This window comes from Alexandromys fortis, unplaced genomic scaffold (genome assembly GCF_014885135.2).
Source record: "Alexandromys fortis isolate MF-2015 unplaced genomic scaffold, M_Fortis_MF-2015_v1.1 scaffold_186, whole genome shotgun sequence".
In the NCBI taxonomy this organism is placed as follows: domain Eukaryota; kingdom Metazoa; phylum Chordata; class Mammalia; order Rodentia; family Cricetidae; genus Alexandromys; species Alexandromys fortis.
This window is the reverse complement of record NW_026068067.1, coordinates 2,446,980-2,467,722: the sequence shown is the minus strand read 5'-3', so window position 1 is coordinate 2,467,722 and position 20,743 is coordinate 2,446,980. Positions and strand designations below refer to the sequence as shown.

Here is a 20,743-nt window from a genome sequence, read left to right as displayed (position 1 = left end):
GAAAGCCTAAGTTAATGCCAAGCTTTCATAATTAAAAATAAGTCTCTGGGTCATTATTGGGGAGCTGATGGTCCCATAAAAGATAGTCCTACAAGAAAGTTTGCTATGTAAAGGAGGCTCTTTGGCTGAGCAGTGGTGGCGCACGCCTTTAATCCCAGCACTTGGGAGGCAGAGGCAGGTGGATCTCATTGAGTTCGAGGCCAGCCTGGTCTACAAGAGCTAGTTCCAGGACAGCTAGGACTGTTGCACAAGGAAACCCTGTCTTTGAAAAAAAAAAAACAAAAAAAACTCAACAACAACAAAAAGGGAAGTCGAGGCACAGAAACCCGGTTCAAACAGGCTGACCAGCCGCTGGCTTACATGGATAACTACCAGCCTCTGCTTTCCTTACATTTATTTCCCTCCAAGGGCCATGACTGTTTTGGGGGTGGGCTGTGGCTGCCAGCCAGGCATGAGAAGGGAAGCCCAAACCTCCCTTGAGCCCCCCCTGGTTGACTTCATCTCCTTGGGGACCCTCCACTGCCTCCCCCATCCACTGGCATCCCACTCCTGCCTGTGGTCAGCCCAAATACCAGATAGGGTGAGTCTCAGCCATTCTCAAACATTCCTCATCACTGTGGCTCAATTTAGGCTGGCTGAGGTTATGAAAATAGAGCGGGGCGGTTGGAGCAGGAGGGAACCGGAGGGATGGGCTAGATGAGCCTTGCCACCCTATCCAGCCCTCTGCCTGCCCTGTTCAGGGAGGGGATGGTCATCCCCTCAGGCCCTGTGGTGTAGCTGTGTGTGCATGTGTGTGTGTGCGCGCGTGCGCGTGTCCTATGTTGAGAGATGGAGGGCAGCTGTAGTTACAGGGGAAGTTGGAGGAAGTGAATGCTGGACTGGAGCTTGAGGAGAGGCAGCACTGAGCTGATTATGGTAAGATGGGCAGGGAGGGTCTGGAGCGGTCTGCCCACCCATGACTGGCTCTGGTTGCTGGTTAGGTGGCCAAGCCTACCCTGCATGGGGGAACCCCTCACCAGACTGGCCTGTTGATCCCTTGCTTTACCCCAGAGGCCTCAAGAGCTGCTGCTGCTCCTGATGCTGAGGTGGGCTATTGCATACATGGAAGACCCTGCCTTCCCACACTTGGGTGACAGCTCACAGCCCCTGCCGAGGGCCTGTCCTTGGCGCTGCTCGTGTCCCCGAGATGACACAGTGGACTGTGCTGGCCTGGGCCTGAGTGTATTCCCGGACAATATCACCAAGGCTGCTAGGCACCTGTCCTTGCAGGTGAGGGCCCAGGTAGGATCCAGGTGGGAGGTCCACATGCCAGAGCTGAGCCTGACCTTGTTCTGGGTCTGCTAAGCCAGGCCAAGGCCAGACATAGAAGCACTGTGTCCCGAGAGCTGAGTTCAGGGTCCGCATCTCAGAAGAAGTAAAGTTGTTTTGATCAAAACACTGAGTTCTGAGTCAACCATTGTGATGTTGGGAGTACTTTGGGAAGATCTGGGAAGGTCTGTTGGTAAGGATTCTGAGGCAGGAGGATGGACACGAGTCTGAGGTCATCCTTCACTGCATAGTAAAGCCCCTGTGTTGGGGGGAAAAATGGCTAGGAAAGTGTCAGAGGCCAGGTTGGAAATTAGCAGCCTGTGGGGCGTGGGGACTCAGGGTAATTGTATTGATTGCGGTGTAGTAAGGGGCCTAGTGCCTTGCAAGTCTCAAGGTTGTTTGGGGTCAAGGAAAGGGATGTCTTTTTTTTTTTCTCCTCCTCCTCTTGCTTTTGGAGACATTAGGGATGAACCCCAGGGTCTGCGGATGCTAAGCAAGGGCTCTGCCGCCGGGCCACACCTCTAGTTTGCTGTTGGAGGAGTAAGTGGCAGGCCTTGGTGTGAATGTCTTTACTCCACTCTGCAGAACAACCAGCTGCAGGAGCTCCCCTACAACGAGTTGTCTCGCCTCAGTGGCTTGCGCACCCTGGACCTGCACAGCAACCTCATCTCCTCAGAGGGTGAGGACCTCGAGCTTGGAAGAACCAGGTCCCAGCCCCTCTCCACATCCGCTGTTTGCCAGTTGTGGCCAGCTCTTTGGGGGTTTCCACAACTGCTGAGCACGGTGGAATTTCAAGGGTTGGGGGATGGTAGTGGCTGTGGCTTTTGAATAAGGACAGGATGTGTACGGGGTGGGGGTGGGCCAAAGCCTGGGAACCTCTGCTAGTCCCGAGCCTTCGGAGTTGGGCTGCTAGACATACCGGTTCCCTCACACATTGCCCACCGTGCTCTCACCCAGGTCTGCCTGATGAGGCCTTTGAGTCCCTCACCCAGCTAGAGCACTTCTACGTGGCTCACAACAAGGTGAGCCTGTGAGAGGGCGCATCCTGGCTGGGGTCACCCAGCATGCAGGACCTGGGTGTGGGGCTGGGGAGGAGGGAAACCTGGCCCCGGGACCAGATGCTGTTGCTGTTGCAGCTCTCTGTTGCACCCCAGTTCCTGCCACCCTCCCTGCGTGTCGCCGATCTGGCTGCCAATGAAGTGGTGGAAATCTTTCCCCTCACCTTTGGGGAGAAGCCTGAACTCCGGTAGCCTTAGCGCTGGCTCCGCCCCCATCCTCTGATTCCAGGATCCTGCCCCGCCCCCAGAGGCCAGGGAGAAAGAGGCCTGCTCTGGGAAGCACGCACACGCTTTGCTTAAGGAAAAACAGAGGGCAGCCCTGTTTTGGAGGGTCTGAGGCACGGCTCTGCACTGCGGGTGGGGAGTCAGAGAAGGCTGGGTTCTGTTCTGGGAATCTTGGGACAGGGCTCTGCACTTGGGGGCAGGGAGGAGGGCGGGTGTCAGGGAGGACTCAGATCAGTTTTGGAGGGTCTCGGGCCCTCAGCTCAGTTTGTGGAAATATGTCCCTAAACTTGGGGTCAGATGGGCATCAACTTTGTTTGGGGAGTCTAGGGTTGTGGCCCTGCAGTGGATGGGGGGTGGAGGGGAGCTTGAATGGTAAAATAGGGTCCCATACACTGTATCAAAAGTCTAGACTAAGCCCAGCAGTAGTGTCTCAGAACTTTAATCCCACCCTTGGGAGGCAGAGGCAGGTGGATCTCTGAGTTCGAGGCCAGTCTAGTTTTTCAAAGTGAGTTCCAGGATAATCAGGGCTACACAGAGAAACCCTGTCTCGAAAAAAAAAAATCTAGACTAGGACAAATACCATCTACTTCAGCAGACACACACATACACTTGCACCACACTCACCCTGTCTCTAGCTCTCAGACAGAAGCTGAGGGCAACTCCAGCAGCAGTTCAGGGGCAGCAGCGGCAGCGTTGGGAAGGGTGGTGTGTGCATGCCTGGGCTGGTAGCCGCAGCCTTACCCTTCTCAGGTCTGTATACCTCCACGACAACCGACTGAACAACACTGGTTTGCCACCTAACACCTTCCTCGGTTCGGAGGCCATTACCACCTTAAGTCTCTCCAGCAACCAGCTCAGCTACCTACCACCCAGTCTGCCATCCTCCCTGGAGCGGCTTCACCTGCAGGTACCCTGCCCACCACACACACATGCCTGGGCCCAGGTCTCTTAATGGCAGCCTGCGGGATTCCTTCGCCTGCTCCTTTCCCATCCTTTCAACTGCCCCCCAGAATCCCAGCTGTTAGAACAATCATTTAGAAAGAAGCAAAACTTGGCTGCCTTGCACAAACAAGATAAGTTCCCGACACCCTTCTCTCAAGAGACTCCTGTGGCTGCCGTAGCTGTCCAGCCAGATCTCCACTTCACTCTCTCCTTCCTCCAGAACAATTTTATCTCCAAGGTGCCCAGAGGAGCCCTGAGCCTCCAGACGCGACTCCGGGAGCTGTACCTCCAGCACAATCAGTTGACAGACAGTGGCCTGGATGCAACCACCTTCAGGTAGGCACACAGCAGTTCTGTGCTGACAGCTGCCCCCACTGGGGACTTCAGTGAGTACCAGTGCACACCCAGCTGCCATGAAAGGTATTAGTTTGGCGGTGTCTCTGTCTCCTGCTACCAGTTCTTGAGAGTCTATTACCTAATAGATGTGTTTTCTTTTTCTGTGTGTGTGTGGGGAGATGGAATACAGGGCTTTCTTTCTTTTTCTTTTTCTTTTTTTTTCCCTTTTGAGATAGGACTTCTCTGTGTAACAGTCCTGGCTGTTCTTGGAACTTGCTTTATAGACCAGGCTGGCCTCTAACTCATTGAGATCCTCCTGCCTCTGTCTCCCAAGTGCTGGGATTAAAGGCGTGCACCCATCTGGAATCCAGGCCCTTGTATATGCTAGGAAACAAAACAAGTCTTCTGTCTACACCACCACCACCACCCCTGACACACACACACACACACACACACACACACACACACACACACACAAGTTCTAGACAGGTAGACAGCCGTACCTCAGCTGTTTTGTTTTGCTTGCTTTTTGTTGCTTTTGTTTTGTTTTTTTGAAACAGGGTTTCTCTGTAGCTTTGGAGCCTGTTTTAGATTTTTTTTTTTTTTGACAGGGTCTCTCTGTGTAGCCACGGCTGTCCTGGAACCCTCTATAGACCAGGCTGACCTCCAACTCATTTAGCTCTGCCTTCCTCTGCCTCTTGATTGCTGGGACTAAGGATGAATGCCACAATGTCCAACTTAATTTATCTTTATGTGTATGGGTGTTTTGCCTGCATGGACATCTGTGCATGTATGCAATGCTTGAAGAGCCGTAGGAGGGTGGCAGATCTCCCGGGACTGGAGTTCAGGCGGTCGACAGCCACTGTGTGGTGCTGGGATCCTAACAGTGGTTCTCTGGAGGAGCAGCCAATGCTCTTAACTGCTGAGCCATCTCTCCAGTCCAGTCCTAGATCTTTTGAAAGAGTCTGGTTAAATGCAATCCAGGCTGGCATGGAACTCACAATCCTCTCAATCACCTCATGAGTGCTGGGATTCCATACCTGCACCCATGGGCATTCTGGCCTTCCATATGTATATCTGTATCATATCAATCACTCTCAGCCTGAAATCTCCAGTTTAACGGAATTCTAAAACCATTCCCTTACTTTCTGGTAAGATCTATAGGGGTTCCCCCGCGCCCGTACCCCACTTTTTTCTTTTCTTTTCTTTTTTTTTTTTTTTTTTTTTTTTTGAGAAAGGATTTCTCTGTGTAACAGCTCTGGCTGTCCTGGAACTTGATAGATCAGGCTAGCCTTGCACTCATAGAGATCCATTTGCCTCTACCTCCTAAGTGCTGAGATTAAAGGCGTGAGCCAACAATGCCCAGCAGGGGTCTCTTTCTTGAAGTGACCATTCCATCACCCCTCTCTCCCATCAGCAAACTAAGCAGCCTTGAGTATCTGGACCTATCCCACAACCAGCTGACCACAGTGCCTGAGGGTCTACCCGAAAACCTGACCATACTGCACCTGGGTCGCAACTGCATCCGGCAGGTGGAAGCGGTGCGGCTACACAGAGCGAGGGGCCTGCGCTACCTGTTGCTGCAGCACAATGAGCTGGGGGCCTCAGCGCTGCCCGCCGGGACGCTGAGGCCTCTGCGGGCCCTGCACACGCTGCACCTCTACGGCAACAGGCTGGAGCGCGTGCCCCCAGCACTGCCCCGCCACCTGAAGGCCCTGGTGATGCCCCATAACCGCGTGGCCGTGCTAGGTGCGCGGGATCTGGTTTCCGCGCGAGCCCTGGCGGAGCTCAACCTGGCCTACAACCGCCTGGCCAGCGCGCGCGTGCATCCGGGCGCCTTCCGCCGCCTGCGCGCCCTGCGCAGCTTGGACCTGGCCGGTAACCAGCTGAGTCGGCTGCCGGAGGGCCTGCCCCCAAGTCTGCGCTCTCTGAAACTGCAACGCAACCAACTGCGGGCCCTGGAGCCAGAGCTGCTGGCTGGCCTGAAGAAGCTGCGGGAACTGAGTCTGGCGCACAACCGGCTCCGCGTGGGCGACATCGAGCCGGGCACCTGGCACGAGCTGCAGGCACTGCAGGTCAGGGGTTAACTACAATATGGTTATCTCCGCCCTACTGTTGGCCCAGCTACTCCCCAGTTCTGAGTCCAGGCATGCCACAGAACCCCATGGGGGCAGCCTGAATGGCTAAAATAGACACTGTTTGAGTTGTTCCTTGTATGTCCCCACCTCCTCTATTCTACCCAGCTTGGTACAGGACAGGACCCATATGTAAGCATTGCGGCTCAGATGGAAAGGGATTCTGGCATTCGGGAGCCAAGGAATACTGAGTGCTACAGCTCAGATGGAAGCGTGCTCTGGCAGTCAGGAGCCAGGGCACAGGGCACAATAAGCGTAGCAGCTTGCAGCCCTGCTCTAGGGAGGGTTTCCCCAGTGTAACAGCTCTGCTGGGGCAAGAGAGGGCTTCCCCAACCAAGTTGTTACAGCTCCGCTGCTCAGCTCGGTTCTCCAGTGTAACAACTCTGCTCTGCTAGGGGAAGGTTTCCCCAGCGAAAGTGTTACAGCCCTGCTCGGATCCCTAGTCTCTGACTTCCCCCACAGGGTTGTAACTTCTCAGCTCTGGCAGAAGGTCTTCACTCAAACCTTACTCAAGAGATTAATTGGGAGGGAAGAGCCCAGGAGAGTGGCTGCCTCTGCCAGAGTTCAAGAAGGGCAGCAGCAACCAGTGTGAGCAGGGCTTACACAGGGCTTCCGAAGGGGGTGTTTCCAGGGAGATTTTTCAGGGTGGGAACTGGTCAGATTCCCTAGCTCGGATTGGCTAGATCTCTGTTCAAGGATTGGTTTGTTTCCCTGCACAGGGTTTGGGGCTAAAGCATTTCTTTCACTGGCTTGGGTTTCAGGGCCAGGGTGGGTTTTTTTGGCTGGCTCCTTTCCCCTACACCTTATCTCTTTCTGACCCTAAGCTTCCTAGGTAGGGCAAAGGCCGTCTAGGCAATCAGTGTGATAGGAAAGGCGCACGGCCAGATACGGGGACTGCACCTGGATCCACAGCTCAGGGAAGGGGAAGCAGGAGGGCGAAGCCAGCTGAGGATACAGAAAGAAGAGAAGGAAGGGGAGGCAGGAGAGGTATGGAGGAAGGGAAAGGAAGGGAAGAAAAAGCAAGGGCGTGAGGGAGGAGGATGTGAAGGTCCACCATCCTAGCATCCTTGTGTCTTGTTGAATCAGCTGGTGGGGACCACATCTACCTGCACATCTCATAAATATAACAAATAGATCAGGCTCAGCAGATCTCTATGGAGGGAAGGATTTTGGCAACCATTATCAAATAAGAATCTGGAGGAAGCCTAGTATGGAAGAGGCAGAGGACTGGGGAAGAGGGCTGGACGCTCTTTGGCTGTGAGACCCAGGTCCTAAGCCTGCCATGGTGCTATCTGCCTGTCAGGTGCTGGACCTGAGCCACAATGAGCTATCATTCGTGCCCCCTGACCTGCCTGAGGCCTTGGAGGAGCTGCACCTGCAAGCTAACCGTATCAGCCACGTGGGCCCAGAGGCCTTCCTCAGCACACCCCACCTGCGTGCCCTCTTCCTGAGGTGAGAACGGGAGTCTGGATAAGACAGTAGCTCTTCCATCACTGTCCTGACATCCCTGCCTCTCTGCACAGGGCCAACAGGCTTCATATGACAAGCATCGCAGCTGAGGCCTTCCTGGGGCTTGCACACCTACGTGTGGTGGACACCGCAGAAAACCCAGAACAGGTCCTGGTCCAGCTGCCACCCAAGAACAAGGGGGCCCTGAGCCCCAAGGGCTAGCTAGCCCTGAGCGCTGATGTACTGTGGACTAAGGAAGTTCTCAGTTGGGGCCTTGGAGGCTGGGCCTGTTCTGCCCAGAGCTGGCCAAAGCACTAGGAACAGGTGTCTACTAGGGGTGGGGGGTGGGGGCTGAAGCAGGAAGCATGCTGACTTGAATATTCTGGGGTGCAGACTATGGTGATGGGGAAAATAAACTGGACCCCTTTCCACGTTCACACGAACTCAGTGTCCTCTGGGACCCATCTCTTCTACACACCTCAAAGGACTGCCCTTTTGTCCCTGAGACCAATTCTAGACAAGACTCTAGAATTTGAAGTCAGTCAATTTGGTCCCATGGCCAGTGACTGATGTGGATGACCCGAGACAGGTAATTTAACCCAAAAGGCCCAAGCCACAGGCTCACCCAGGCCTTTCCAGGGAACTGGGCTGAGTGGGGAGGCCCAGGCCAGCCACTGAGTGGGCCACATCAGGGAAAAAAAGACAGAGCTGAGGCGAGTATGGCCTTGGCTGTTTATTCTGTGTTGGCCCTGGGGGGGGGGGATCCCAACTGGGTCAGCACAGCCCCTGGAGAGTCAGCTGAGTTTGACAGCTGCAGTGGCATCTTTGGAGAGGGCTGTGGGGTTCAGACTGGGGAGGGGCAGGAAGTAAAGTGCTTGCAGGGCCCTCTGGGCTTGTGTCCCAGCCACCCTCTGCTCCAGATGCTCCTGGATGTGCAAACAGGACTCTCCAAGGCCTGCCCAGCCACACAGGGATGAGGGTGCTGTTGCGATGTCCCTGGGGCCGGCCTGGACAGGGCGAGTCCAGAACCAACTGTCCGCTGATTGTCTGCTTGTCTGCTCGGTGGCCCTGGAGCTCTGCCTGGCACTGGACTTTGGGGCCTGTAATCCAGAGATGAGCCTCACCTGCGGAGTCGCTGCAGCTGGGGGAGACATAGAGGGTCAGGAGACCATTATCACATATGCCCCCAGCCCCTCTGGCCACTCACCTCGCTCTCCACCAGATTCCGCCGGTACAATGCCTCCTTCGCAGCCTCCTAGAGGAAGGGGCCATTAGCTGACAGTCCAGTTAATATAAAATAGGGGCAGAGTCTGCCCCATACCTGAGCATCCACCACACGGGGCCGGCTTACCCTGCTTCCGTCATAGCCCAAGCGCCGGGCGGCCTCTGTATAGAAGTGCAGCTGGCGCTCCAGATGGGTTGCATACTCTTGAGAAGTGGCAGTGGGGTCAGGGTCAGGCAGCTGCTTCTCCCCACTTGTGTCTCTGTCCCATTCCGTGGGGATCCTCAGTTCCCTACCCCCTGCACACAGGTCTCCCCAGCCCCACTCCTGCTCCTACCCTTGCGGATGGCAGCACCCCCCTGCTCCAGCTGTGCCCTCTGCCACTGGCTGCGCTGCACCACGTCCTGGTACTGCTGGGCCACTTCTGGAGGCACAGGCCGGCGTGCCTGCCTCAAGGCCAGGATCTGGAGGACAAAGGGGACTCTGAGCCAATCTGAAGTCCACTCCTAAGCCCACCACACTGAGCCCAGCAGGCCAGGCACCCACCTTCCTTTCTAGCCGCTCTTGGTCAAAGGCCAGCACACTCAGGCTGTGCAGGGGACGTGCTGACCTGCAGGGCAGAGAGGAATGACAGGCTACAGAGGAAGTGGTGGGGATCCAAAGGAGTCAGCTGGGCAGGGGCACAGGGGGTAGGGGATCTCGGAGGGGCCTTAGAGTCCAGAGACCAGGGAAAAGCAGACCTGGTGCTAGAGGTTCTGGGGCATGCTGTCTCCCAGCACTCAGGCAGGGGGATCATGAATGAATGAGACCTGCTAGAGGGAGACAGACAGAAGTGGACATGTCCATGAACTGAGAGGAGGACAGAGTGAAGAAAGAGGGGCTGAGTATGCTGACAATGGGCAGATCACAAAAGGACACGTAGGCCGGGCGGTGGTAGCGCACGCCTTTAATCCCAGCACTTGGGAGGCAGAGGCAGGTGGATCTCTGTGAGTTCGAGGCCAGAGCTAGTTCCAGGATAGGAACCAAAAAGCTACAGAGAAACCTTGTCTCGAAAATCCAAAAAAAAAAAGAGACATGTAGAGGATTCTGAACCCAATTCCCCAAGGGGAGGATTCCAGACCGGCTCTGAAGCCAGACAGGACATGGTCTGATGGGCCATGGAAACCACGGAAGGAGCTGAGAGACAGGAGCATTCACCTCAGTGTGACCTCACCCAGACTCACCTGTTCCCTGAGTCCCTCCAAGAGGTAGCGATGGGAGGCACCTTTGCTTTGGGACCAGTGACCTGTTTCGGTACAGAGAGCCAGTCTAATGAGTACTGAGTCCCTGAGCCCAGCCCTCTTCTCAGGGGTGGCTGATGAGCAGGACTCACCGTGGGCACAGCTGCTGGGAGGTGGTCAATGACCAGCCACCTCTCCGTTGTAGTCTCCAACTGCTGGGCTGTCAGTGGCTCCCGGATCCGGACCATCACTTCAAGCCGCCCCCCAGTGGGCCGGCGTCCATCCAAAACCTAGGTAGGAATAAGAAGGGGTGCTGTGGGCAAGAGCAGTGATCTCACACAGGAGCTGGGGTGACACTGGTGGCAGCAGACCAGCGTGCTCCAAATCTACATGCACCCACTGCCCTCACCTCCAGGATCTCATGGACTTCGCACGCTGTCTCCAGCATATCCAGTTTCAGTTGGGCTGTGCCCAGGACCCTGTCAGTCTTGAACAGCCCCCTGTGTGGGAAGGTGCAGGAAGCTGTGAGGCAGGCAGGCTGCTCCATAGCCCTGAGCCTAGAACCTACCATCTCTGGCTTACCCTTTGTGGACCACTTCGAACTTGATGCCCTTGGTTTGGATGGCCCTTCGGAAGCCACGGTGGCCACGGTTGATGCAGAGTTTGAACTGTTCTTTAAATTCTATGCAGGGAAGGAGGAAAGGATGAGAAGAAACTGGCTGTGTGGGAGTGTGCACTGGTTGTGGTGTGTGTGTGTTACTGTAGTGGTCAAAGCACCACCTCAGGTGTTAGCCTTCACCATCCGCCTTGTTTGAGACAATGTTTCATTTGTGCACCCCAGACTAAGTGGCCCACAGGCTCGCTTGTCCTCACCTCACCATAGGAGTGTGGGATTACAGAGGCATGTTACTGAGCCGCCTTTAAGTCGGATCTGGAGATTCTAATTCACACACTTCAGCTTGCACTGCAATTGCTTTACCTACTGAGCCATCTTTCCGTGGGTTTTTTTTTTTTTTTTCCTTTTTCTCTTTGAGGATGCTGGGACCTGGGACTTGTGCATATACACCTAAGCTACAACCCCACTCTGGCCCCAATTCCAGGTCGTCTTCTACAGCAGACAGGTGACTCACCAGGGGAGTCTGTATTTTTGATCACACTGGTCTTGTCTTTTTGAGCTTCTTCCTGTATCAGGGAGGAGGAACGAATGATCAGATCCGTGCTATACCTGGACTTCCTGCTTGTCTTGCTTCCTGGTCCCCACCCACTCAGAGATTGCACCTACCACATTGGGATAAGGGAAGTCAAACCGGACAAAGGCATCCAGGTCACCGGGGGACAGCCCTGCAGGGAAACAAGGGTCAGACCTTGGGAAAGAGACCAGCCCACCCTTGCTTCTGAGCCGAGCCTCCGCCACCACCCTTACCTGTGGGTGTGGGCAAGTTGATGCCCTTCACGATAAACAGAAGCAGGTCGTTGTTGCTCAGGTCCGGAAAGATCCTTTCAGTAAGCAGGGAAACAGAGGCGGCACCTCAGCCTCGGCCTGTAGCTCTCATTTCCCTCTAGATTGTGGGGGTGTCACTCTAGGGTTCAGGCTGTGGAGTTAGGCATTCCCTTACCTGATTTCTGGGCTCTGTTCAGTGCTCATACATTTATTTGATACTCACTTCTATTTATGTTTCTGTATTTATTGTGTTTATATACATGTGCATGTGTTTGTGTGCATGCATGCAGGAGTGCCATGTCATACATGTGAAGGTTGGAGAAGCTTTGAGAGTTCTCTTTTTCTTTGAACTCTTGGCAGCAGGTCCTGTACTTACCTGCTGACCCACTTCACTGGCCCTCGTTCGCCAGTGTTATTTGTGCACCTACTGTGCACATGCAGCATCTTAGCTGCGCCGTGTACTCTGTATTCCTGGACCAGCCAGGATTCCAGCTGCTGTGTAGCACAGGCTGGCCAAAAACTCACTGTGTAGCCAATGATGGCCTTGAATTCCTGATCCTCCTACAGGGACTTCTGGTAGCTCATTCTACCAGAAGCACACACCCAGCCTCTTCCTCTCATTTAATAATCCTTGTCTGAGTGTCTCCAAGTGTCAGCTGGGGACCCAGTCAATGCAGCACTGCATGCGTGCCCAGAGCCTTGGCATGTCTGTGCTCCTACCGTGCATTTACTCTTGCAGAGTTGAGTCCTGCAAGAGCTTGCAGAAGTGTAGGTCCCTCCCCAGCAGTACCCCAGCCAGGGGGCTTTGGGCCCTACTTGATAACACTGAGGGTCCTCTGCTCAAAGCGGGCAGCAGGTGTGGGCAGACTGCGGGCAAAGGCTTGCTTTAGGGTGTCCATGCTCCGCTTACAGTCTTCTGCCAGCTTCTCGAACCTGCAGGAAAAGGTATTGCTTGGGGCCCTGGTCAGCTGGGCTGCCAGCGCAGGTACCCGTGAGGTAGGTAGGCACTTACTTGATAGTTTCAGCAATGTTACCCAGGTGGGTGAACTGTGTGGCGTGGTTCAGACACATCTGTGGGGAAAGTGTTGAGTATGGATGGAAGGCCAGGAGGAACAGTAAAGGGGATGGGATAGGGTCATGGGTGGGACCTCACTTCATGTTGCTGTCTCAGGAGTTTGGTAAGCTCCCCGTAGCGCCGCACAGCCTCCTGAGACAGGCCTGGGCCAGGCCGCTGCACCAGCACAAAATCGTCCTTGTTGACAGGAGCGGGTGGCACCTGTGGAGGATGAGGCTGGTAGGCAAGGGGCTGCTGGTCCACAAGGAGCAGCCTGTCTGGGGATCTGTCCTCTTCCCTGCCCCTCTATCTCTGGTGTCTGGGGTCTCCCTTCAGTGCCTACACTGCCTGATGTAAGAAAACCATCCTCTGGGCATCCAAGCCCTTGTCTGGGCAGCCCTGTACACGTGAGGTCCTGATCTGTGGCTGGGGGACTAGGGATGCAGCAGTGAATAGAGACAGCCAAGCACGGTGGCACACCAGTGATTTTAACAGAGACTGGGCCAAGAGAATCGGAAGTTGGAGGACAGCATGGGCTACGCAGTGAGTTCGAGGCCTCCTGTGTACAGTACAGAGACCCTATCTTTATTTTTTTTTTTTAAAATCAGAACTAGAAATATATGAAGAGGGAGTTAGTCCAACAACTGTCCAGCTTGGGGTGTGTTCCAGGGTGAGAGGGCAGGTGGGAAGGCCCTGAGGCTGGAGTGGGGCTGGAGTCTGAGATGGAGGAAGTGAAGGGTAAGGCAGATCATGCACAACCATGGGCCACAGGAAAGCTCTGGATTTACCTGTGTGCCGCTGTGGTCTCCCTAGCTAGCATGTGTGGCCCACAAGGGTGAGAATAGTGGTCTGTTTTGTTCAGCATTAGGTTCCCAGGACCCAGGGTGTGCTCGTACAGATTTCCTGTCATGGATGCTGCTGTCTATCATAAAGGTATTCTGAGATCCTGCCCGATTTTCAGGTGGGAATCAGTCTTCAGGTCTCCGAAGACTAAAACAATGTTCTGAGTGAACACAGCTACCTGTGGCAGAATCTGTTAACTGTCTCCCAGAGATTCGAGTCTCTTCCCTAGTGATGGCATATAGCATTGCTCCAAGCCCCAGAAACCTTTGCAGTTCAGTATGGCCACATGGCTAGCTCTGGCCAATGGGAGATAAGCGAAAGGCCTGGGTTCTGGAGGCAGCAGGAGTGTTTTGCTGTAGAGGAATAGAGGTCAGGGCAGCGGTCCTGGGGCCTGCAATGACTCCTTTAAGCCACTCTGTCCTTTTACTCCACCCTTTCCATGGGCAGAAGGCAATGGGTCGGTGATCCATAGGGATAAGACCCTAGGAAGATGAAAAGCCTAGAAGCCATAAAAGGGGCCCAAGCCCCTTAGGCGCCCTGTTATAGAGCCTAGCCTGTCCTAAGCTGACATGAAAGAAATAACTGTCTCCTTTCAACTACTGTCTTCCAGGGCCTATTTGTCACAGCAGCTTAGAGGATGACTAATACTTTCTAGGTCACATGGTTGCTAAGGGGCCCACAGGCGGTATGCGTGAGTATAGAGGTCTCACCTTGGCGATGTCCACAGGCAGCCCGTTGCGAGAGGCCTCTAGCATGGGCTCTAGCCCTTTGGCCTGGCGCAGATGCATCTTGGCGCCCTCTACGTCATTCTTTTGCTTGGCACGCAGTGCAGCCTGCAGGAGCTGCTTCTTACGACCTTCCAGGAAGGCCAGTTGCTGCTGGGCTGTAGGTGGGGAAGCTTCAGCAGGGGCTGCCCAGCCCATGGGAGTCAAGGTTGGCCTGGGTAGCCAGGGCAGGTGGGGTGCTTACCCCTGCTGGATGTACCCTTGGGAACTGCTTTGCCTGTTGTTGCTGGTCCTGATGCGGGTGCTTTGGAGGGTGAGGACTTCAGCTGGGTTGTGGGGGCAACAGGGGTATTTTGCTGCAGAGGGATAGATAGAGGTCAGGGTATTCCCAGGGCCTGCAATGACTCAAAACCAAGGACCTGTCTCTGTGTCCTCAACAGGGTGGCCTCAAACTCATTATGTAGCCGAAGCTGGCTTTGAACTCCTCTCCAGGGCTGAGATTCCAGGTATGAGCCACTATGCCTGGCTCAGTCTCAGCACTGTCCACATCTACAGTCCTGCTACTACCTACTCTCTGCAGTGGCTCTGCATAGGGCGGCTACTCTGCACCCATGTTGTAGATGAAAGGACTAAGGCTCAGGGAGCAGCCCCATAGCCCCACAGCCAAGAAGGGACAGGCCTATGGTGTGGGGCTGCCTCACTCCTACTTGGGCTCAGGCCTCCCTGGGTTGTGTCCTGTTGTCACACTCCACCTCAGCCCTGACCCTTGCACCTTTTTAGGAGCCTCATCCTCTTCCTCCTCTGAGCCTTCATCATGGTTAGCAAGCTTCATGGCAGTTTCCAGAACCCCCGCCAGGCTCTGCTGGGTGGGCTCTGCATTCTCCAAGCCCTGAATTGGGGGGAAGCCTGGAGAGTAGAGTGACCTGGTCAATGCCTTCCAACTATTGTGAGGGTGTCATCAATCCCTCCTCCCCTAAGGAACCCAGGCCTTTCTTTTTGTTGATTTTCTGAAACAGCCTCACTATGTAGCTTGGGTTGGCCTTGAACTTGCAATCCTCCTGCCTTAGCCTCCCAGTACTAGCATTATAGGTGTGTGCCATGCTAGTCTTCCTGCTTTCTGCATACCAAAGATGGACTCTGGGGCTTTGTGCATGCTAGGTAAGTGTCCGACCACCGCTGGACCATCCAGCCCGCCCTGAAACTGAGTAGCGGAGTATGGGGTCCTCTAAGTGCCGGACTCCTCCTTCCTTCCCACGGTACTTCCTTCTCTTGCTGAACCTCCAGGTCTCAGGCAGGTTCTAAGAGACTCTGTCGGGTGGGTCTCAGCTGGGAGAGGGCTCCCAGAAGTGGAAGATGACTTTCCACAGGTGACAGGTGGGCAGCTGACAACTTAAGAGGTTTCTACTCTGAGGACTAGCGGGAGGCTGAGGGAGGTTATGGAAAGTCAAAGCCTGCAGCCTGGCGGGGTGAATGGAATGAAGTAGAGAGGGAGGGGGGAAGACAGCTGGAAGACAGAATAGGCTCCAAAACAACCTCTTGACTTTGAGAACTTTCCAGTTTCCCTGATATAAACATTTTTGTCATGACTCACTTCACTCTGGTTAAGAGGCTTGCAAGCTCCCGAGTGCGCAGCCATGGCTATATGAAGCAGCCTGCAGGCAGGAACGGACCAGCAAAGGCCCAGCGGTAGAGGGTGTGGAATGGGGGGACTACCTTGGGATAGACCTTACCTGGGGGAAAACGTACTTGGGGTAGGGCCTTCCTAGAGGTGTAGCCTACCTGGGGGTACTGGCAGCTCGGTCACATCCACAGCTCGGCCTGCCTTGTGGGCTCGAATGGCGTCTTGGTATTGCTACAAAGCACAGAGGTGTTAGGAGGACCTGAGAGAAGTCCCAAGAGCACTCATTGGACCCCTACACACCTTGACAATGCGTTCGTGCATGCGTGCCTTCCGCTGATCACCCTTGGCCTTGGCCTGGGCCGCAGCCACATGGTACCGCTCCATTCGCTGCTCCAGCGCCTCCAGGAGGCTCCTTGGAGGTTGGGGAACCTCTGGGCCAGAGGAGGTGGCAAGCAGATTAAGGGTGGAAGGAAGTGGAACACAGACCCCGTGTGCCCACCTCCAAGATCTCAGCAGCCTACCTGGTCTGATGGGTGCTGAGGCAGGGGTCAAAGGTTGTGCTGCTGGCAAAGGGGGCTCTGGAGACAGCTGGTCTGGAGACAGAGAGGCCCAGCCCAGTGAGGGGCTTGCTTGGAGATCTTGGGCAGCACCAAGATGAAAAGTAGGAGCAGGAGGGGGCACGGGATAGGGTCCTCACCAGGAGGAGGGGGCACGGGATAGGGTCCTCACCAGGAGGAGGAGGGGGCACGGGATAGGGTCCTCACCAGGAGGAGGGGGCACGGGATAGGGTCCTCACCAGGAGGAGGGGGCACGGGAGGATAGGGTCCTCACCAGGTGGAGGGGGCAGGCGGGAAAGGTCCACCAGTTCCCCACGGCTCAGAGCCTCCAGGACAGGGTCGAAACTCTGAAAGAAAGAATGAGATGGGTGGGGAGGGGGCTACCAGGATCCCAGGGGATGTTCTATGCCCTGCCTCTCCCTGGGGTCACCCTCCAGTGCCCTCCAATACTGAGACATGATTCCGGGCAGAGAGGAAGGCAGCGGACTAGAGGAGCTAGTAGGCCCCACCTGAGGGTCGGAACACACCTTGGCCACCCTCAAGTGTCTAGTGGCCGCAGCAGTGTCGCCCTGATGCTTGGCATGGAGGGCAGCCAGTTTGTACTCATGCTGGAGGCTCTGCAACTGGGCGAGGGGGCTGCAGGGACCTAGAAAGAAGAGGAACACTGCCCATCAAAATCCCAGCAAAATTCTTACAGACCTTGAAAGAACGGTACTCAGCTTCACATGGAAAAGCAAAAAACCCAAAACAATCCTGTACAATAAAAGAACTGGAGGCATCACAATCCCCAACTACAAACTCTACTACAGAGTTACAGTACTGAAAACAGCCTGGTATTGGCATAAGAACAGACAGGAGGACCAATGGAACTGAATAGAAAATGCGGATATTAATCCACACATCTTTGAACACTTGATTTTTGACAAAGAAGCAAAAAATATCAAATGGAAAAAAGAAAGCATATTTAATAAGTGGTGCTGGCATAACTGGATTATCAACATGTAGAAGAATGAAAATAGACCCATATCGATCACCATGCACAAAACTCAAGTCCAAATGGATCAAAGACCTCAACATAAAGCCAGCCGCACTGAACCTTATAGAAGAGAAAGTGGGAAGTACACTTGAATGCATTGGCACAGGAAACCACTTCCTAAATAGAACCCCAGCAGCACAGACACTGAGAGAAACAATAAATGGGACCTCCTGAAACTGAAAAGTTTCTGTAAAGCAAAGGACACAGTCAACAAGACAAAATGACAGCGACAGAATGGGAAAAGATCTAACTAACCCCACATTAGACAGGGGTCTGATCTCCAAAATATACAAAGAACAAGAAATTGAACACCAAAAGATCACTTAATCCAATAAAAAAAAAAATGGGAGTACAGACCTAAACAGAGAACTCTCAACAGAGGAATCCAAAATGGCTGAAAGACACTTAAGGAAATGTTCAACATCCTTAGTCATCAGAGAAATGCAAATCAAAACAACTCTGAGATTCCATCTTACACCTGTAAGAATGGCCAAGATCAAAAACACTGATGACAACTTATGCTGGAGAGGTTGTAGAGAACACTCCTGTATTGCTGGTGGGAGTGCAAGCTGGTACAACCTCTTTGGATGTCAGTGTGGTGATTTCTCAGAAAAGTAGGAAACAACCTTCCTTAAGACCCAGTAATACCACTTTTGGGTATATATCCAAAGGATACTCAATCGTGCCACAAGGACGTGTGCTCAACTATGGTCACAGAAGTATTGTTTGTCATAGCCAGAATCTGGAAACAACCTAAATGCCCCTTGACCAAAGAATGGATAAGAAAAATGTGGTATATTTACACAGTGGAGTACTACACAGCAGAAAAAAATAACATCTTGAATTTTGCAGGAAAATGAATGGAGCTAGAAAACATTATTTTGAGTGAGGTAACCCAGACACAGAAAGACAATTATTACATGTACTCACACTCATAGGTGGTTTTTAAACATAAAGCAAAGAAAGCCAGCCTACAAACCACAATTCCAGAGAACTTAGACAACAATGCGGACACTAAGAGAGACTTACATAGATCTAATCTACATGGGAAGTAGAAAAAGACAAGATCTCCTGAGTAAACTGGGAGCATGGGGATCTTGAGGGAGGGTTGAAGCGGGGAAGGGAGAGGCAGGGAGGGGAGCAGAGAAAAATGTAGAGCTCAATAAAAACCAAAAGAAGGAGGAAGAAGAAGGAGGAGGAGGAGGAGACAACGACGACACAAGAAGCCCAGGCCAAGCTCACCTCAAACTGTCTACTTGATTCTCACCACTGAGTTTTGAGCCCATTTTATAGATGGACACCTGAGGCTTAGAGAGGGCATGCTTTCTGCCAACATCACTCAGCTTTCAGGTGGCATGAGGGACATTCAATCCTAGACCTGGAGGTTCTAAGCAGTAGAGGTTCTCCCCCCAGAATTCTTTTTATTTATTTATCAATTTATTTATTTATCAATTTATTTATTTATTTATCTATCTATTTATTTATTTATTTATTTATTTATTTATTTATTTATTTTTGAGACAGGGTTTCTCTGTAACTTTTTGGTTCCTGTCCTGGAACTAGCTCTTCTAGACCAGGCTGGCCTCAAACTCACAGAGATCCGCCTGCCTCTGCCTCCCAAGTGCTGGGATTAAAGGCGTGCGCCACCACCGCCCGGCTCCCCCAGAATTCTTTAAAACCTGCTATAAAAGTTGGCAGTGGTGGTGTCTCTATGAGTTCGAGGCCAACCTGGTCTACAAAGTGAGTTCCAGGACAGGCCCCAAAGCCACAGAGACACCCTGTCTCAAAAAAAGAAAAACAAAACAAAAAACCCTGCTATATCCCCTTTTAATCTGTCAGAGATCTTCTTAAAGTTTAAAAGTAGCCAAAACTATTAAAGTACCTTAAAACTATGAGCATTATAAAGAGATGACTACGTGCCTTTTCCTGCTTTGTGGCATCTGGTGTTTTCAGGGCTGATGGTGGAGTGCAGGGCCTCCCACGTGCTAGGCTAACTATATCATTGGCTCCAGACTTTCTGACCAGGAAATGCAGCAGGTAAAGGCATCTGCTACCACCTGGTGGCCTCAGTTTGAACCCTGGAATCCACATGGTGGGAGGAGAGAACTGACTCACAAGGATTATCGTCTGATCTTTGCCAAGCATTCTGTGGCATGGACAACCCCACCCCCAATTAAAAAATGAAAATTTAGTCAGGCAGTGGTGGTGCACACCTTCAATTCTAGCACTTGGGAGGCAGAGGCAGGCAAATCTCTGAGTTCAAGGCCAGCCTGGTCTACAGAGTGAGTTCCAGGACAGCCAAGACTGTTTCACAGAGAAACCCTGTCTCAGAAAAACCAAAATAAATAAAGTGAATTTAAAAGTGATTGGAAACTCAACAACATTTACTTTAATGAACATGTTTAGATTCATTTGTTTCACGTGTACGAGTGCTTTGCCTGCAGACATGTGTGTGCGCCACATGAGTGCCTGGTGCCCTTGGAGGCCAGAGAGGGCTTCAGTTCCTTTGAACCTGGAGTTACAGACAGTTGTGAGCCACATGTGGGAACTGGGAACCAAACCTGGGTCCTCTTCAAGAGCAAAAATGCTCTTAACTGCTAAGTCATCTCTCTAGGGGTGAGATGAGGTCTTGTAAAGCCCTAGCTGGTCTGGCCTTGAACTTAAAGTGATCTGCCTCCAAAGACCCAGGACTAAAAGGTGTGTGTCAGCATGCCAGGCTCTACTTATTTTGCAAATTAGAGTAAAATACATTACACTCACTTAAAATTTTATACTTTTCTTTTTGGGGAGGGGGGTAGGAAAAGTGGCGTACACCTTTAATCTCAGAGCTCAGGAGGCAGAGGCAGTTATATCTCAGGGGGTTCACAGCCAGGTCTATGCCATGACTCCCAGGCCAGTCAGAGCTACACAGTGAGACCCTGATTCAAAATAAATAACTAAAAATTTTTAAAAAAAAGCTTTCAAAAAAAAATTTTTTTTTGATTTTTTTCGAGACAGGGTTTCTCTGTAGCTTTTGGTTCCAGTCCTGGAACTAGCTCTTGTAGACCAGGCTGGCCTTGAACTCACAGAAATCTGCCTGCCTCTGCTGGGATTAAAGTGCTGGGATTAAAGGCCTGTGCTATCACCGCCCAGCTTCAAAAATTCTTATACTGTCATGTGGTGGTCAGCTGACAATTTTGTGCACTTGGTTCTCTTTCCACCTCTTCTGGGCCTCAGCCTTTATCCACTTCCCAGGTCTCTCTTCCTCCTGCTGAGGTGGGCTTCCTATAGCACCAGCTGTCCTCCAAGTCTGATCCTCCTGCATCAGGTTCCTTAGTACTGAACTGATATGTATGTGACAACATGCCTGGCTCATTGTGTCTTCCTCAGCTGCTTTCTGAGACAGTCTCTCATTGAACTTGGAGCTCACCGACTGGCCAGCAGCCCCAAGCATCCTCCTGTCTCTGCTTCTCACCGCTGGGACTGTAAGACATAGCACCATGCCCCTTCCTACACAGGCACTGGGATCTGACTGAACTCATAACCTTATTCTTTTTTTTTTTTTTTTTTTTTTTTTTTTTTTTTTTTTTTT

At 52.8% G+C, this 20,743-nt stretch overlaps 2 protein-coding genes across 4 annotated transcripts in view; one reads left to right on the top strand and one right to left on the bottom strand.

The window, feature by feature from the left end:
• Positions 1–786: 786 nt before the first annotated feature.
• Positions 787–7,879, top strand: Podnl1 (podocan like 1). 2 transcript variants are annotated; one of them, XM_050120794.1, is made up of 10 exons: positions 787–915; positions 1,051–1,269; positions 1,894–1,987; positions 2,266–2,330; positions 2,445–2,554; positions 3,342–3,498; positions 3,772–3,869; positions 5,287–5,944; positions 7,308–7,456; positions 7,528–7,879. In XM_050120794.1, exons 1-10 carry the CDS (start codon positions 871–873, stop codon positions 7,673–7,675), a joined length of 1,743 nt encoding a protein of 580 aa, XP_049976751.1. In that variant the 5' UTR covers positions 787–870; the 3' UTR covers positions 7,676–7,879. The 2 variants fall into 2 exon arrangements, with proteins under 2 accessions (XP_049976751.1, XP_049976750.1); XM_050120793.1 differs by having other exon boundaries at positions 3,754–3,869.
• A 292-nt stretch (positions 7,880–8,171) lies between these two features.
• The window catches only part of Cc2d1a (coiled-coil and C2 domain containing 1A), a 17,381-nt gene continuing 4,809 nt past the window's right edge, over positions 8,172–20,743 (bottom strand). Inside the window, exons 7-29 of one of the 2 annotated variants that reach the window (XM_050120792.1) lie at positions 16,664–16,782; positions 16,411–16,483; positions 16,101–16,172; positions 15,880–16,010; positions 15,738–15,810; positions 14,731–14,864; positions 14,203–14,314; positions 13,944–14,116; positions 12,490–12,612; positions 12,349–12,407; positions 12,153–12,269; positions 11,319–11,392; positions 11,178–11,236; positions 11,026–11,077; positions 10,478–10,577; positions 10,305–10,395; positions 10,048–10,185; positions 9,899–9,960; positions 9,222–9,285; positions 9,013–9,139; positions 8,805–8,881; positions 8,661–8,708; positions 8,172–8,594 (exon numbers count right to left, since the gene is read on the bottom strand). In XM_050120792.1, coding sequence (XP_049976749.1) covers positions 8,574–8,594; positions 8,661–8,708; positions 8,805–8,881; positions 9,013–9,139; positions 9,222–9,285; positions 9,899–9,960; positions 10,048–10,185; positions 10,305–10,395; positions 10,478–10,577; positions 11,026–11,077; positions 11,178–11,236; positions 11,319–11,392; positions 12,153–12,269; positions 12,349–12,407; positions 12,490–12,612; positions 13,944–14,116; positions 14,203–14,314; positions 14,731–14,864; positions 15,738–15,810; positions 15,880–16,010; positions 16,101–16,172; positions 16,411–16,483; positions 16,664–16,782 — 2,099 coding nt within the window. In that variant the 3' untranslated portion in view covers positions 8,172–8,573. Of the gene's footprint in view, positions 8,709–8,804; positions 8,882–9,012; positions 9,140–9,221; positions 9,286–9,898; positions 9,961–10,047; positions 10,186–10,304; positions 10,396–10,477; positions 10,578–11,025; positions 11,078–11,177; positions 11,237–11,318; positions 11,393–12,152; positions 12,270–12,348; positions 12,408–12,489; positions 12,613–13,943; positions 14,117–14,202; positions 14,315–14,730; positions 14,865–15,737; positions 15,811–15,879; positions 16,011–16,100; positions 16,173–16,410; positions 16,484–16,663; positions 16,783–20,743 lie in introns of both variants that reach the window. The other variant, XM_050120791.1, reaches the window with a different exon arrangement.